This window comes from Mobula hypostoma, chromosome 5, assembly GCF_963921235.1.
Source record: "Mobula hypostoma chromosome 5, sMobHyp1.1, whole genome shotgun sequence".
Lineage (NCBI taxonomy): Eukaryota > Metazoa > Chordata > Chondrichthyes > Myliobatiformes > Myliobatidae > Mobula > Mobula hypostoma.
This window is the reverse complement of record NC_086101.1, coordinates 116,180,306-116,198,239: the sequence shown is the minus strand read 5'-3', so window position 1 is coordinate 116,198,239 and position 17,934 is coordinate 116,180,306. Positions and strand designations below refer to the sequence as shown.

The 17,934-nt window shown below is 46.3% G+C and overlaps 2 protein-coding genes across 8 annotated transcripts in view; one reads left to right on the top strand and one right to left on the bottom strand.

The window, feature by feature from the left end:
- Positions 1 to 13,240, bottom strand: part of neurl4 (neuralized E3 ubiquitin protein ligase 4) — a 134,583-nt gene extending 121,343 nt beyond the window's left edge. For both annotated transcript variants that reach the window (XM_063048849.1, XM_063048850.1), the window contains exon 1: positions 12,917 to 13,240. In XM_063048849.1, coding sequence (XP_062904919.1) covers positions 12,917 to 13,081 — 165 coding nt within the window. In that variant the 5' untranslated portion in view covers positions 13,082 to 13,240. The remainder of the gene's footprint in view (positions 1 to 12,916) is intronic.
- A 94-nt stretch (positions 13,241 to 13,334) lies between these two features.
- The window catches only part of gps2 (G protein pathway suppressor 2), a 36,238-nt gene continuing 31,638 nt past the window's right edge, over positions 13,335 to 17,934 (top strand). For 3 of the 6 annotated variants that reach the window (XM_063048857.1, XM_063048851.1, XM_063048856.1), the window contains exons 1-2: positions 13,375 to 13,518; positions 16,712 to 16,839. In XM_063048857.1, coding sequence (XP_062904927.1) covers positions 16,746 to 16,839 — 94 coding nt within the window. In that variant the 5' untranslated portion in view covers positions 13,375 to 13,518; positions 16,712 to 16,745. Of the gene's footprint in view, positions 13,519 to 13,970; positions 14,115 to 16,711; positions 16,840 to 17,934 lie in introns of those variants that run through there. The other 3 variants (XM_063048852.1, XM_063048853.1, XM_063048855.1) reach the window with 3 other exon arrangements.

The following is a 17,934-nucleotide window of genomic DNA, read 5'->3' as shown; positions in this document are numbered from 1 at the left end:
AAGTACCCTGCTCAACTAAAAACATCCAAGGCATTCTGACATTATTCTTACTCAGCGCCTCTACTTCCTTAGGGAGTCTGGAGATTTGGCATGACATCTAAAACTTTATAGATATGTACTGGAGACTGTATTGACTGGCTGCATCACAGCCTGGTATGGAAACACCAATGCCTTTGCATGGAAAATCTAACATCAGAAGTAAAGCCTTTCCAACCATTGAGCGCATCTACATGAAATGTAGTCACAGGAAAGCAGCATCCAACATCAGAGATTCTCACTACCCAGACCATGCGCCCTTCTCCTTGCTGTCATCAGGTAGAAGGTACAGGAGCCTCAGGACTTGCACCACCAGGTTCAGGAACAGTCATTACCCCTCAACCATCAGGCTCTTGAACAAAAGGAGATAACTACACTCACTTGCCCATTCAGTAAGATGTTCATCACACCAATGATCTCACTTTCAAAGACTCTTTATCTCATTATCTCCTGTTATTGCTATTTACTTATATTTGCATTGGCAGTTAGTTTGTCTTCTGCAATCTAGTTAATCTGCATTGATCTTGTTATAGCTACTATTCTATAAGATTTGTTGAGTATGCCCACAAGAAAATGAATCTCAGGGTTGTAAATGGTGACACATATGCACTTTGATTTAAAAAATATTTACTTTGAACTTTGATAAACTCGAACAACTGCCAACCAAAAGTGCTTAGCCAACTGGTCAATAATTGCACAACTGCCACTACACTTCCACAACTCAGCTGAGCAGATGCACAATCTTCTCGCCCAGATAAAAGGCTGCTAAATAAAGAGAATGTGTGAAAGCTGTAGTGTCAAACAATCTGTTAAACAATGATGCTGAAAACTACTGGCACTAAAGTCTAGTTGGTTCATATTGCACAATCCTTATGATATAGCCGCGAATGTGACAGAGGAAATAATGATGGGAGAACTCAGCGGGTTGACATTTTAGGTTGAAATGCTGAACCCAAAATTTTGATAATTTCTCCACACACACACAGATGCTGCTTGACCCGTTGAATTCCTCCAGCAGATTATTTGTTGCTCTGGGTTCCAGCATCTGCGGTCTCTCGTGCGTCCACAGTGAAAACTATTGTCATTCTTCCATCTGCCATATTCACATCATAAAGATCATGCATTGTGAAGTTCAAGTTTAATTGCCATTCAGCCACACATGGATACTCACAAACACAGGCAAACAAAACAGTGTTACTGCAGGGCTAAGGTACAAAACATAGTATCAACAGTCATACACAGCACAAGTCACAAAAAATATAGTCCATCCCTGAGTCCATGAATGTTGCAGCAGTATGCAGTTGAATACAATACAGCTTGTTTCTGCCGAGCGAACACCAGGAGCAGCACCGACTCCAGCATGGATGCAATGCCACACCAGTGGAAAGCCAACTCTGATATCTCCCCCTGGATGGCAGCAAACAGGCGACACTGCTGCTTGAGGCCCAGTCCTCGCTGCAATCGAGGCTACGCAGCTCCCCCACTATTTGCCAAATCAGACGTGGGGATCATCGCTGTCTAGTGCCAGCAGTTCACATCATTGTTTAACTGAGGTTCAATGTGTCAGCGGTCTCTGCTTTAATAGGGCACTGCTGTAGCGTAGCAGTTAGTGCAATGCTCTCACAGCTTGAGGTGTCAAGAGTTCATTTCCAGCATCATCTGTAAGGAGTCTCCGTACATCCTCCCTGTGGAATGCATGGGTTTCTCCGGGTGTTCCAGTTTCCTCCCACATTCCAAAGACATACTGGTTAGTAGGTTAATTGACCATTGTAAATTGTCCAATGATTAGGCTAGGGTTAAATTGGGGTTGTCAGGGGCTGCTGGGACAACGTGGCTCGAAGGGCCAGAAGTGCCTATTCTGCACTATATCACTAAATAAATAAAACATATTAGTTTTTTTCTAAGAGGTCCATGTGTGTTACACTTTTCTATGCCATCACTGAACATGTGATCAAAAGATCAAGGGGAACACAGCTATTGAAGGCTGAGCTACAGCATTGGAGAGCACAGATCTGTCATTGAAAGCATTGAGGTATACTGGGCAAGACGGGTTTGTCACTGTTTCACTGATGTACAGTACTGAGACTGCAGGCCGCCTTGAATAATGTGTCAGAGTCAGGAAAATACAGTTGTCATTGTGAAATCTTTGTCATGGGTGTCACTGTATAACATTCGGGTACAGTACAAGTGGGGACAGGTCTGTCACTGTATAACACTGGGGAACAGTACTGGTGGGTTGGGTCTGTCACTGTATAACACAAGCAGGGTACTGGTGGGGACAGATCTGTCACTGTATAATACAGGGGTACAGTACTGGTAGGGACAGGTCTATCACTGTACAACACCGGGGTACAGTACTGGTGGGAACGGGTGTGTCACTGTATAACATCAGAGGGCATAAGTGTGTCTGATTTGGGATACAGGTCTTTTCTGAAAGGCACAGTTCTGTCAGAAGTGCCAGAGTTTTAAAAACTTTATATGGATGTTTAATTGACTGACTACATTTTGTGCTCATTTTTTTCCCTAGTAACTCCAGAGTTGTAGAATTCAGGGTAAGACTCTCTCAGAGGCACACAGAAGTTTCACATTTCTCTCCTGTAGGCTGACCCTGGCAACATTAGCACAGGAAAAGGCCCTTTGACCAACCACATCCACCTGACCTTTTGATTCATCCGCAGTAATCACTAGGACCATAACATCCCTAACTTCCCTATTCAAGAGTCAGTCCACATATCTCTTCAATGTAGTGACTGTACCTGATTCCACAACCTCTTCTGGCAGTACATGTCAGATATCAGATGGTCTCTGTACAATTAATTTTCCCCTCAAATCCTTGTAAACTTCATTCCTGTCACTTAAATCAAAGCCCTTATTTTTGATCCCAGAGCACAGGAAAAAGATTCTGTCCATTAAGCTCCATCTGCAGTGCTGTGCAAAAGCCTGTGGTGCATATCTGGCGAGGGTGTTCGGGACTTTTGCACAATCCTGTATTTGTTAATGTAGACCAGAGAGCGAGTTTGTAAATCTGTCAGGAGCAAAGGATGTCGGGAATAGCGAGGGTGGAGTGTCACGGGAGGGGTGTGGAACAATTGGCGCAGGGACACCCACACCCAGCCCTGAGACACCAGGCTAGATTCCAAACAACTGGTTTATTGATCATTACAGAATGTCTCTCTGGTGCTTCCCGCTCCCTCCCCTCTCCCGTCCCCTTTTCCTAACCATGATTCCCCTCTCCCTGCCCCCTCCAACTCTGAGTCACAATAGAGACTCATATCAGAATCAGCTTTATCATCACTCACGTCACGAAATCTGTTTTTTTTTGCAGCAATACATAATACTATTACCACAGTATTATGTAAAGGTCTTACACACCCTATACATATGCCAAAGGCTTTTGCACAGTGCTTAATGCCTCATAATTTTATACATACTGTACTCAATCACCCAACCCTCACCTTTGTTGCTCCGGGAAAGAAACAGACCATCCAATCTTTCCACATGAGCAAGATGCCACACTCCAGGCACCATCCCAGTCAACCGCCACTCTAATCTCCCTGGTAGAACAACATTCTTCCTATTGTGTGGACCAGAACTTCCAAGTGTGGCTTAACTGGTGTTCTATAACATCCCAATTCTTTAATTCCATGCAGCACAGACAAAATGCTGGAGAAACTCGGCAGGTTGGGCAGCATCTATAGAGATAAACAAACAAATCTGAGCCGAGACCCTTCTTCAGGACTTTGCCCTGACCTACAAAGGCAAGAATGCCAGGTGCATTCTTCACTACCCCCTCCACCTGTGTTGACACTTTCAGGGAACTATGAACATGGATCCAGGAGTCCTTTTTGTCAACACTCCTCAGCACTCTTCCATTTATCATAAGCTATCAGAACCCAATTAGGCCATTTGGCCCATCAAGTCTGCTCTGCCATTTCATCATGGCTGATCCATTTCCCTCTCAACCCCAGTCTCCTACCTTCTCCCCGTATCCCTCATGTCCTGACTAATAAACAATCTATTAACCTCGGCCTTAAATATACCCAATGACTCGCCCTCCAAAGCTGCCGGTGGCAACGAATTCCAGATTCACCACTCTCTGGCTAAAGAAATTCCTCCTCATCTCTTATTTTAAAGAGACGCCCGAGGCTGTGAACTCTGGCCTTGGACTCCCCACCACAGGAAACATCCACTCTATCGAAGCCTTTCAACATTCAATAGGTTTCGATGAGATTCCCCCCCCCCCGTCATTCTTCTGAATTCCAGTGAGTAGAAGCCCAGAGCCATCACACTCTTCTCATACAATAAGCCATTCAATCTCAGAATCATTTGTGAACCTCCTTTGAACCCTCTCCAATGTCAGCACATCCTTTCTTAGATAAGGGCCTAAAACTACTCACGATACTCCAAGTGAGGCCTCACCAGTGCTTTATAAAGTCTCAACATTACATCCTTGCTTTCAAATTCCAGTCCTCTTGAATGCTAAAATTGCATTTGCCTTCCTCACCACCAACTCAACCTGAAAACTAACCTTTAGGAAATCCTGCACAAGAATGCCCAAGTACCTTTGCATCTTGGATTTTTAAATTTTCTTGCCATTTAGATATTAGGCTATGCTTTTATTTCTTCTACCAAAGTGCATAACTGCACAATTTCTATCCCCATCCGATTTCCATCCTACACTCCTTGGGATTAAACTCTAACTGCCCACAATCGGTTTTGGTGTATCCTTAAACAACCTTCACTGTCCACAACACCAACTTCCAAGTTACCCACAATCTTACAAACTCAGTGGCCACTTCATTAGGTGCACCTGCTCATGAATGCAAATATCAAATCAGCCAATCACGTAGCAGCAACTCAATGCATAAGAGCATGCAGACACGGTCAAGAGGTGCGGTTGTTGTTCAGACCAAACATCAGAGTGACTTTGACTATGAATGATTGATGGTGCCATACAAGGTGGTTTGAGTATCTCAATCTCCTGCAATTTTCACTCACAAGTCTCTACAGCAAGGGGTCCCAAACTTTTTTATGCCATAGATGAATACCATCAAGCAAGGGGTCCATGGCCCACCCAGGCTAGGAACCTCTGCTCTAGGGTTTACAGAGAATAGAGTGAAAAACAAAAATAAAATCAATTAAGCTGCAGTTCTGGGGGTGGAAACACCTGGTCAATAAGATTGGTCAAAGAAGAATGGCCAGATTGGTTCAGGCTGACAGGAAGGAGATAGTAAATCAAATAACAACATGTTATAGCAGTGGTGTGTCTGAACACGTAACATGTCGAAGTTTGAAGCAACACATGACCACAGAAGTACACTCAGTGGCCGCTTCATTAGGTACAGGAGGTACGTAACAGAGTGGCCACTATGTGTACATTCACATAAAGACAGAGTCATACAGCAGGGAAACAGGCCTTTCAGCCCATCTAGTCTGTGCAAAACCATTTAAACTGCCTACTCCCATCGACCTGCACCGGAACCATAGTCCTCCATATCTCTACCATCCATGTACCTATCCAAACTTCTCTTACACATTGAAATTGAGCTCACATGCACAACTTGCCCTGGCAACACATTCCACACTCTCATGACCCTATAAGTGAAGAAGCTCCCCCTCTGAATCATAAATATTTATCACAAGCAAGGGTCACACCGCCAATATCTGTGGCACAAAACCAGTTCCAGTCTTCCAATCACCAAAGCATCCTACAACACCTCAAGTCACCAGGCCAAATTTGGATCCCATTAGCCAAATTACTTTGGATCCCATCTGCCTTTACCTGCTGGACCAGCCTACCACATGAGACCTTGTAAAAAGCTTCATTAGAATTCATACATAGAATATTTACTGCCCTGTCTTCAACCTTCTTATGTACCACCTCAAAACAACATAAAACTGAAGACTCAAAGACATGTCATTTATGATGATCTCTACCCCACCATCATTTGCCTAACCTAACCTGGTCACAACAAATTGATGCAGCTATGAAGGTAGCAAGACAGTGGTTATTTTTCATGAACAGTTTGAGGAGACTTGGTTTGAAATCTAACACATTCAAAAACTTCTACAGATGTAGCATGGAGAGCATTCTGACTGGCTGTATCATTGTCTGGTATGGGGGTGGATGGATGGATGGATGGTATCCGTTAGACTTGCAAGACCATGGATCTGCCCCTGGAAAGTCTTGCTTCAGTCTCTCTAGGGCGCAGGCCTGAGCAAGGTTGTATGGAAGACTGGCAATTGCCCAAGCAGCAAGTCTCCCCTCTCCACGCCACGGATGTTGTCCAAGGGAAGGGCAAGGGCCGATACAACTTGGCACCAGTGATGTCGAGGCTGAAAACAACATCAGACTGCCTTAGGGACTCCAGCTCCGGATTTGTCCTCAGGGTTTACTCCCGAAGCCTTTCCCATGAGTGGGTATGGCTGCAAGGCAGCGGAGGTTTGAAATCAGAGTTTTCCCTCTCTTAGATGGACTGCCTTCCCAGGCTGACGAGCTCCATCTACCCAAAGCACTGGTTTTAAGGCTCAGGACCTGCCTTCGCCCCTTCTCCTGTCAGTAGAAACAGTTCCGCCGGGCTTAGAGGCCAAGCCACACGAGAAGGCCAGGAGTTGGACTTGGTTGTCAGAGGCTATTTGAGGCACATGCCGTGAGCAGCACTCCTCGGCTTGACAACCTTGGAACTATGGGGGTGAGGAGACAAACTGTATAAGATTGAATTTGCAGAAAGTTGTAAAATTAATCAGCTCCAACATGGCACTATCTTCTGTAGTATCCAAGACATCTCCAAGGAGCGATACCATCAGGAAAGTGGCATCCATCATTAAGGACCCCATCACCCAGGACATGCCCTCTTCTCATTGTTACCACCAGGGAGGAGGTACAGGAGCCTGATGACACACACTCAATGATTCAGGTCCCCTCTGTAATCCAATTTCTAAATGGACATCGAACCCATGAACACAACCTCACTGCTTTTTATTTTGGATTTTGTAATACTTATCCAATTTAATTATTTAATATACATATGTACTTACTGTAATTCAGTTTTTCCCCCAATATTTATCATATTCAGTTAACAAATCTCACGACATATGCCTGTGATATGAAAATTGATTCTAATTTCTTGACTCCCCTTCCTGCATCATTCACAACAAACCATTTCCCATCCTGCCCAGTTATCAGATTTCCTCTCTGACATCTACCCATTAACCCATTAATCATCAGGAAGACAAATCTCTTCAGCTCAGACTGAGATTTATAGATGACAAAGGTGTACAAGATGATAAGAGGCATAGACATAGTGGACAGCTGGAGACATTTTCCCAGAGTGAAAACGGTTTACAAAAGGGGGTTTAATTTTAAGGTAATTGAAGTATAGGGGGGAACGTCAGAGATAAACTCTTTACACGGGGTGATTGTAGAGGCAGATACTTTAGGGACATTAAAGAAACTCTTAAGGTGGGCAAGTGGATGATAGAAAAATAGAAGACTTCAAAGGAAGGAAGGGTTAGATTGATCCTAGAGTAGGTTACGAGGTCGGTACAACATGTTGTGCCAAAGGAACTGTATTGCGTCCTATCTCCATTCTCGTATCACCGGCTCCATCACGCTTCTTGTCTTCCAAGGGTCAATAAGGCGTTGATGAAGGCTTATGGAATGCTTGCTTTTATTAGCCAAGGCTTTGAGTTCAAAAATCAGGAAACTTTATAAACCCCTGGCTGAGCCACATCTGAAGCATTATGTACAGCTCTGGTCACCCCACTATAGGAAGGATGTTGAGGCTTTGGAGAGGGTGCAGAAGAGGTTTATCTGGATGAGGCCAGGTTTAGAAGACTTGTGCTATCGTGAGAGGCTGGATAAACTTGGGCTGTTTTCTCTGGAGTATTGGAGACTGAGGGGAGATATGATGGAGGTTTAAGAGGTTATGAGAGGCATAGATAAAGTGGACAGGGGGTATCGGTTTCCTAGGGTAGAAATGTCTAATACCAGAAGGCATGCACTGGAGGTGAGAGGGGGTAGATTCAAAGGGAATATGAGGGGCAAGTTTTTTTTTTTAACTCAGAGTGTGGTGGATGCCTGGAATGTGTTGCCTGTTATGGACATAGAGGCAAATGCATTGGAAGCTTTTAAGTGACATTTAGATAGGCACATATGAGGAAGATAGAGGGATATGGGCATGGTGTAGGTAGAACAGATTAGTGTTTGGTGTTTTGGATTTGTATTTTTTAGCTGATTCGGTGCAACATTGCAGGCTGAATAGCCTGTTCCTGTGCTGTTCTATAACGAAACACCTCTTAGTCTTGATGGCCTCCCCGATTGCAAGTTAAGCTTCTTTACGACCAAACCTGTCTCCCCGAGGAAATAAGACATTACGCCCAACATTCCTACAGAATGGTTACAAGGTGAAGGAAATCAATCAGACTGACGGAAAAACCAGGAAACCTAACAACGAGGAGGAACTTGTCGCTACCGCCTGGCTTCCAATACTTCCACGGTTTCTGGAAAGATCACCATGATCCTGAAGTAATACTGGATTAATACCATCCACAAATCCATAAGCAAGCTGAAATCCCAGTTTATGCGGGTCAAAGATGACCTGGGACTCAGGACAGCTGCCATTTACAGCATTCCCTGTGAATGCGGAGAAGCGTATATTGGCCAGACAGGGGAAACCTGCATCAAGGAGCACAGGAGGTGCATCCATTTGGGATTGCCAATAGCAGAACACTGCATTCGCGAAGGCCATAGGATTGGCTTTGATGGCACAAAACCACTGTACCGTGCCAATGGCTTTAGGGACTGCCTGGTAAAGGAAGCCATTAAAATAAAACTAGAGAAAAAGAATTTTAACAAAGATCAAGGTCTCGCTCTAAGTAAGAACTGGAATTTGATTGTAAAACTGGTGGGAGAGCAGAAACCTGATTGGATGAGGACTAAGCAATCAGGAGGGACAGACAACTGGACTAGACATGGTCAGGGATTATCCCTGAAGATGGCAGAGTTTGTCATTGTAATGTTGGTTATAATCGACTGGAAGCCCGAGAAGAGTTTATTCTGAAAAATAAACCATCATTTCCTTCCACTGGCCATTTCTAACCCTTTCTCAGCTGCCACCCATACCCTGCTCAAGCCTTTATCTCAGTCTCAATCCTTCCTGGCACACACCAAGCCAGTACCCTCGCTCCACTCACCGTAAGGATACCCAAAGCTCCACTGTCCAGACCTAACCTAACCCATAGCAGTACTAAGTATCGTGTCCACTGACTCGCAATGCGCAAACATTCTCAGATTTCAAATTGCTATTCTTATGAACAAATCCCATCTGTAACCTCCTTCAACCCTATAAACCATCTGAAATCCCTACATTCCCTATAACGTTGAGGCTTTTTAAATACTGGTGAGGCCTCACTTGTAGAATTCTGAGCAAATTTGGGCCCCTTATCTTAGAAAGGATGTGCTAACACTGGAGAGGGTTCAAGAGAGGTGCGAGAAATTGCTTCTGGGATTGAAAGGCTTGCCACGAGGGGCATTCTGAGCACACTCAAAAACTTCTACAGTTGTACCGCGGACAGCATTCTGACAAGCTGCATCACTGTCTGGTATGGAGGGGCCACTGCACAGGACGGAAAGAAGCTGCAGAAGGTTATGAATCTAGTCAGCTCCATCTTGGGTACCCGCCTACAAAGTACCCAGGACATCTTCAGGGAGCGGTGTCTCAGAAAGACAGCATCCATTATGAAGGACCTCCAGCACCCAGGACATGCCCTTTTCTCACTGTTACGATCAGGTAGGAGATACAGAAGCCTGAAGACACACACTCAGCGATTCAGGAACAACTTCTTCCCCTCTGCCATCTGATTCCTAAATGGATATTGAATCTTTAGATACTACCTGACTTTTGTTTTAAATATACAGTATTTTTTAATATACAGTAGCTCTGTTTTTGCACATTTTAAAATCTATTCAATATGCATAATTGATTTACTTGTTTATTATGATTTATTTTATTATTATTTTCTGTGCTAGACTATGTATTGCACAGAACAGCTGCTGCTGAGTTAACAAATTTCACGTCAGATGCCGGTGATAATAAATCTGATTCTGATTCATTTAATGGCTCTGGGCCTGTACAGTACTCACTGGAATTCAGTAGAATGAGGGGGACCTCATTGAAACCTATCGAATGTTGAAAGGCCTCGACAGAATGGATATAGAGAAGATGTTTCCAATGGTGAGAGAGTCTAGGACCAGAGGACACAGCCTCAGAATAGAGGGCTGTCCTTTTAGAATAGAGATGAGGAGGAATTTCTTTAGCCAGAGAATGTGTGGAAGTTGTTGCCACAGGCAGCTGTGGAGGCCATATCTTTATGTATATTTAAGGCAGAGTTGGATGGACTCGTGATTAGTCAGGGCATGAAAGGATGGGGGAAGGCAGGAGATTGGAGCTAAGAGGGAAATGGATCAGCTATGATGAAATGGCAGAGCAGACTTGCTGGGCCAAATGGCCTAATTCTGCTCCTATGTCTTACGGTCTAATTCCACCTCCATTACACCGACTGTCATTGGCTTCAGAAAGCATTGTACTTCTGTCCTCTGGCATTCCCTCCTTAAACCTCTCCATCTTGCCATGAGACACTCCTCTTTTAATATCTGCCCTGATATCCCTGATCTCAATACTAGGGACACAATTAACCCCCAACTCACAGAAACCACCAGCTTCCCCTCCATGGACTCTGTGTATACCAGAGGTTCCCAACTTGGGGCCCACAGACCCCTTGCTTAATGGTATTGCTCCAGGCGTATAAAGAGGTTGGAACCCCTGGCCTATACATTCCCAGTAAAGCAGCCAGCTCACCCACCTCAAACATTCCCTCTTCTCCTTCCTCCCACAAGGCAGAAGATCCAAAAGTCTGAGATCACATTCCAATAGGCTCAAGGACAGCTTCAATCCCATTGAAATAAAACTATCAAGTTTATTTGGTTGCTTGCCGAACCTAGAGGTTAGGTTGCAAACGTTTCGTCATCCGTCCAGGTGACGCTGCCATTGCGCAACCGTGTGCTATTTCTGCCGAGTGATCGCATTTACGTTGCTCTGGCTCAATCTAATTGGTTAACCATCAAGCTGAATGCCCAACTCCACTGGGCCCCGGTCAACAGGGGTATTTACTTTATTTTTATTTATTGAGAGCCTTCCGGCCCTTTGAGCCACACCAGCCAGCAATGGCTCGTTTTAACCCTAGACTAATCACAGGACAATTTACAATGACCAACTGAGGAGCTCAGCAGGCCAGGCAGGATCTATGGAACAGAGTCAACAGTTAATGTTTCTGGCCCAGACCTTTACCGGTCCTGAAGAAGAATCTCAGCCCAAGTTTCATTTCCACAGATGCTGCCTGACCTGCCGAGTTCCTCCAGAATTTTGTGCGTCGCTCTGGGTTCGCAGCACGTCAACGCTACCATGCCGCCCCGTTCCCTGGCAGGATAAGATGGTCTCTTGCCCTCACCATCTCACCTGTTAGGATCTTGCACCTTATTGTCCAACTGCACTGCACTTTGCCTCGTTGTTACACTTTGTTTCACCTTGTACTGAGCACCTCGATGCACTGTGTGAACAGTGTGAAAGACAAGCTTCTCACTGTCTGTGACAACAATACAATCTTGACAAAAATTTAAATTCCAAAACTGAAGAACTTGATTAAGACAACTCCCAAATCATCACAGGTCACAGATTAAGTTAAAATATCACAGGCAAAGGGTAATACTCAAAAATTTCTACAGATGAACCGTGGAGAGCATTCTAACTGCATCACCATCTGGTATGAAGTTGGGTGGTGGGGGAGGGGGTGTCATTGCACAGGATTGAAATCAGCTGCAGTGAGTTGTAAACTCAGTCAGCTCCATCATGGGCACTAGTCTCTGTAGTATCCAGGGCATCTTCAAGGAGCGATACTTCAAAAAGGCAGCATCCATCATTAAGCTCCCCCATCGCCCAGGTCATGCCTTGTTGTCATTGCTACTATCAGGGAGGAGGTACAGGAACCTGAAGACACACACTCAACAATTCAGGAACAGCTTCTTTCCCCTCTGTCATCTGATTTCTGAATGGACACTGAACCCACGAACACTACCTCACTACTTTTTTTATTTGTGTTTTTTTTTGCACTACTTATTTATTCATTTGCTATACATGTACAGGACTGTAATTAACAGGTTTTTCCCCTATATCATTTATTACATTACACTGCTGCCGAAAAAAGTTAATAAATTTCACGATATATGCCGGTAATATTAAACCTGATTCTGATTCCTCGCTCCTTTACATCATTTGCCCTCAGGGTGTGTATGATGCTAACAATGGGACCGCTTATCTCATCAACCGCCTTTGACAACACTCTTCCAACTGACACGATTTCTGGTATCTGCTGCTCGCTGTTCTTCGCAGGGAGACCCTGCACGGGTGGGTGGGTGGAGGACAGCAATTATCTCCTTAATATACCTTCAACTTGAAGACATTAAACCTAAGAGGGTAGATCCCACCCTAAACCTGGGACGCACCCTCCCTCCAGCAGTAAAGAAGGAACAAAATACAGGGATGCAATTAGACATTACAGCAGCAAGGATTAAAAAAAAAGATGCTTGCACTTGTGAGGTTTGAGCATAAATAAGAATTGAGTGTAGAATGTTATTCCATTCAATAAAATTGCTGCCAGCACCCCCCAGATACATTATAAACCAACTCTGCTGCATGTTTCTCTCTAGAGAAGCTCCTTCCCGGGTGTAGGCCGGAATCACCGATATTTCCCCGGAGGAAAGGGGGATGGTGGTCTCCCTTTTCCCGCATCCCCCTCCCCATACACAGACACAAGGCGAGCTCACCTTTCGGTCGATGCGCACCTGAAAGAGCTGCCCGTCGCCGAGCGGCTCCCGGCTCATGGCCAGGCCGTGGTTGAACTCCTCGGTGGGCTTGTTGCGCTTGGCCGTGCGGTTGCCATTGAGCAGAGCCACCAGCTTCCCGGTACGCAGGTGGAACTCAGCCGCCATCCTTACCGCAGCGGGCGGGAGGGCGGGGAAGGGGGAGGGGCTCTGCACGACCTTTCGCGACTGAGGGGCACACGTCCACCTTACGGTAACCCCCACACCGACCGCCGTTTCGTTGCCCCACCAGCGCGACCTTTCGCGACTGAGGGGCACGTTTCCACTTACGGCAATATCCTCCCCCAACAGCGACCGTCCTTACGTTGCCCCCATCCCAACGGCTTTACGGCCGTATCCTGAAGCAGGATGATCTTCTCCTCACGTTTGTTTTACGACTGTTTTTTTCGGGGGGAGAAAACCCCTCTTTTCTGCTTTACGGCATCGGGTCAAGGAGTGGCGGAAGTGACGGCGCCCCGCCATGGCGGCCCAGTGAGGGTCGGTGTAGGAAGGGGAGCGAGCTGGGTGAGCGGCGGAGCGGGGGCCTGGGAGCCGAGCCTGGTGAGGTACCGAGGGGCTGTGGGAAGGAGGGAGGGGGAGTTCCGAAGGGAAGCGTCAGGAACAGGGGTCTGAGATATGGGGCCTGATAGGGCGGGAGTTGAGAGCATCTGTAGGGAGGAAAGAGTGAGGGGGAATGGGTAAAGGGATCTGAGGCAGGGGCAGGAGTTGAGGAAATATGGACAGAGAGTAAGGAGAAGGGAATAAGGAGCGAGTGGGGAAGAGGAATGGGATATGCTAGGGCCTGATAGGGCAATAGTTGAGGGAATCTAGAGGGAGGACTAGCGGTAAAGAGCGAGGTCAAACATGAATGGGAACAGGGATCTGAGGAGAAAGTTCTGTGGGAGCGGGAGAACTGGCTCCAGAGAGTAAGGGAAGAGTGAAATCTAGGGAATTGTCTTTGAAATCTTTAAAAGAATCAGGGATCTGGGTAATTGGGGAGAGGAATGCAAGATCGGAAACTGGGGCATGGGATATGGTGAGGGGAAACTGATAAAAGAGGAGCTTGGAATCAGGAGAGAAGCATCTCAGGACATAAAATAACTGTTGTGAGTTCTGGACCAAGAGATGATTACCTGGAGAGAGAAAGCTGAAGGGGCGAAGAGTAAGTGCTGACGAATGTAAAGAGATTTGTAGGGGCTGTGAGGGAGTAGAAGAAAGGGATTTTGGGGAGAGAGGCAGTAAGGGTCAAGTGAGAGAAGGCTGATTGAGGGATATGAAGGAAGAGGAGTCCAGAGAGAATGAAAGAGAATACAATTGGAGAATTACATCAACACAGTGGGATAAGAAGACAATGTATTTGTAAAGGGACCCGTGGGGAGAGAGAGAGACTTTGGGGAAGGGGTGCAGAAATCTGACTGGAATTGTATCAGTAGGCAGAAGGAATCTAGGGGTGGGGATCAGAAAGATGAATTAAGTGATCTGTTGGGTGGATGCATCTAAGGTGAAGAGATCTCTGGGGTTCTGACAGAAGGGTTGATTTGGTCAGTGGGGTGGGGAGGAAAGATGAATCTGGGAGACAGATGGCACCATGACAAAGTAGTTCTGGATGAGTGACGGGTTCCAGGTGAGGAAATGGAGCACAAAACAGTATGCTGCAGGAACTTGGCACTTGTGGGAGGAAATGAACTGTCGATATTTTAGGGAAGCAGGGTTCCGACCGTAACATCAACAATTCCTTTTCTCTCACAGATGCTGCTTGACCCACTGAGTTCCTCCAGCAGATTGTTCATTGCTCCAGATTTGAGCGATTGCAGTCTCTTGTGTCTCCTATACTGAAGTGAATTTAGGGTGAGGGGATGTCTTGGTGAGGCCAGGCATGTTTGCAAGGGTACTCCCTTGAGATACGTTAAAGAAGAAGGATAGAAATTGAGACGAGATGATGCTGCATGCTCTATTGCTTGTCCGTTATGCACAGAGCCTTATGACATAGGTGATCATGGTCTTTCCATGACCATAATTGTTCTTGGCAAATTTTTCTATAGAAGTGGTCTGCCATTGGCTTCTTCCAGACAGTGTCTTTACAAGATGGGTGACCCCAGCCATTATCAATACCCTTCAGAGATTGTCTGCTTGGTGTCTGTGGTTGCATAACCAGGACTTGTGATAAGCTACTCCTGTGGCTTCACATGACCCTGATCGCGGGGAGGGGGGGAGGGGGCTAAGCAGCTGCTGCACCTTGCCCAAGGGTGACCTGCAGGCTAGCCGAGGGAAGGAGCACCTCACACCCCCTTTGGTTGAGACGCATCTCCACCCCGACACCCAGAAGTTGATATAAAAATCTGTATACCTCATTAATGTCCCTCAGAATAGATCAACAGTGGAGATCCATACCCACTTCAACATGGATGAGTTCAAACTGCCCTCTGAAGTGGCCCTGCAAGCTGCTTTGCTCAAGTCAAGTTCAGCAGTAGTGTGTTGGCATCCCAACAAAGAATAAGTAGGAATAGATAAGCAAACTGTCCCCAGTTAATAACGACAGTCCGTGGTTAATAACAAGGATTCAAAGTTTGTAGGCAGATTCGTCTTCCCCACAGACAGCCATGAAACGAAGAAACTGTGGAGCCCGTTCAAAGGAGAAAAAAATATCAACTCCCCCATGTGCGAAAAAAAAACAAATCGCACAAACAGCAATGAAAACAAAACGAACAAAAATCACGGAATATAGAACACAAAATATTTCAGTGCAGCTCCATGTTCCTTATCTGCAGGCTGCTCAATTCAAAATTGTATTAAAATAGCAACAAAAAAAAGGAGCGACCAGAAAAACTAGAAACACATCCTAATGTGAATTAGAGTTCAACCCACAGGATGCTTCGATTAAACCTTGCTCTGGCACCAGGCTTCGACAGCATCGACAGAGAGAGAAAGATCGTTTGATCACAAGAACCTTCCCTTGGGAGCAACGAGTGAGAAGTGGGGAGAGAGAGAGACTGTCAGACGTAGACACCTTCCTCCGGCAGCAGCGAGCGAGTAGCTGGTAGACAGCGCTGAACACTCGCTCGCCCTCCCCACCCGTTCTGTCTTTAGCAGATGTCCAGAGCTTCATTTGGCCATAAGTTGGAAAATATGGAAAAATGCCTCAATGTGGTGCTTCCACAGTATTCATCAACACAAGAGATTCTGCAGATGCTGGAAATGTTGAACAATCACAACATACTGGAGTACCTCTGCAGGTCAGGCAGCATCTATGGAGGGAGATGAACAGTCAACATTTCGGGCTGAGGCCCTTGATCTGGACTGTTTATTCCTCTCCATAGATGCTGCCTGACTCGCTGAGTTCCTCCGGCATTTTGTGCCTGCATTCCTCCACAGCATCATAATGGAAGGCATCAAAAGTACATAAGACTGATAAGAAGGGGTGAGGGGGCAAACTAGTTCTGCATTCCTCGAAGTGCGAGTGTGTGTCTGTATTTTGAATGTAGTAATATGGGAGCTCGATCATGTAGGGGTGAGTTTGATTTGCGTGTTTGTAACGTGTAGACAGCCACTACAGCTCACAGCGTGGGGGACGTCGGTTGATACAGTAATCATGTTTGGGGGGGGTGGGGAGGGAGGATGTAACAGTGATTCTACAGGTTGCCCTCTCCCAGAGGCCGGGGGGGGGGTGGGGGGCGCACCGATCATGTCAGGCGTTTTTTTGCCACTGTCTCTCCAGCCCTGCACGGTCCTCAAGCTGCCTCTCGTTGGTTCCCAATACAGCTTCTAGTGTCTGGTCCCTTCTGAATCTGAGACGATGCCAGCCTTACTGGAACGGCCCAAGATGTCGAGCGCGATGGCGCGGGCACTCCACCAGCACATCATGAAGGAGAGGGCGCGGAAACGGCAAGGTGAGGGGGCTGGGGAAGGGTGCGGGCACATCAAACAGACACAAGGAGGGGAGGGGAAATAGAACGATTGACCACCATTTCATTGGCGTCTGTTGGCATTCCCAAACAGTACCATTTACCTTTCACAAGCCCCGTGGGGGAAAACAGAACACATGCAGCCTCCTCTACATTGGTAAAACAGATGGGGGGGGACCACTTTGTCGAGCACCTTCACTCTGACCTCCGCAGTTTAACTCCCCGTTCCTTTTCTGACATGTATTCATGGCCTCCTTGACCATCATGATGAGGCCACTCTCAGACTGGAGGAGCAACACCTCAAATTCCCTCTGGGTAGCCTCCACCTTAATGGCATGAGCATCAATTTATCTAACTTCTGGTAATTTCCTCCCCCTTTCTCCCTTTTTCTATTCCCTATTCTGTTTTTTTTTAAACTCCTTTTGTTCTCCTCACCTCCACCTGGTTCCCCTCCTCCTTCCTTTCTTTCTGTGGTCCACTGTCCTTTTCCTTCAGCCCTCTACCTCTTCCACATCTCACCCCCTGTTTCTTATTTCATCCTCACCCTTCTCCCTCACCTGGTCTTACCTCTCGCCATCTGTTATCGTCCCACCCACTCCCTTGCGCCCCCCCCATCCCATATGTACTGCATGACCTGCTGAGTTCCTCCAGCGTTTTGCGTGTGTTTCACCTGTTGCTTTAGTTGGGACCCTGTTGTGTGGATATAGGAAACACAAAATAATCTGCAGATGCAGTTGTCAAAGGAAGACTCACAATGCGCTGGAGGAACTCAGCAGGTTAGTCAGCATCAGTTGAAAAGATTAGTCGACGTTTCGGGCCGAAACCCTTCGTCAGGACTGAAGGAAGAACTTTGGGGAGGGTTTGAAGAATGCTGGTAGTTGAACAAAACAGTAATTTGAAAGACAAAGTGGTGGGGGAGGGGAAGCAGGGAGGTGATTGGCAGGAGAACAATATGCAGTAGTAGAAGGAGGCGGAACTATGAGGGAGGTGATGTGAAATAGGGATAGGGGAAGGGAGGGGGAGGGAATTACTGGAAGTTGGAGAATTCTATGTTCATACCAAGGGGCTGGAGACTACCTA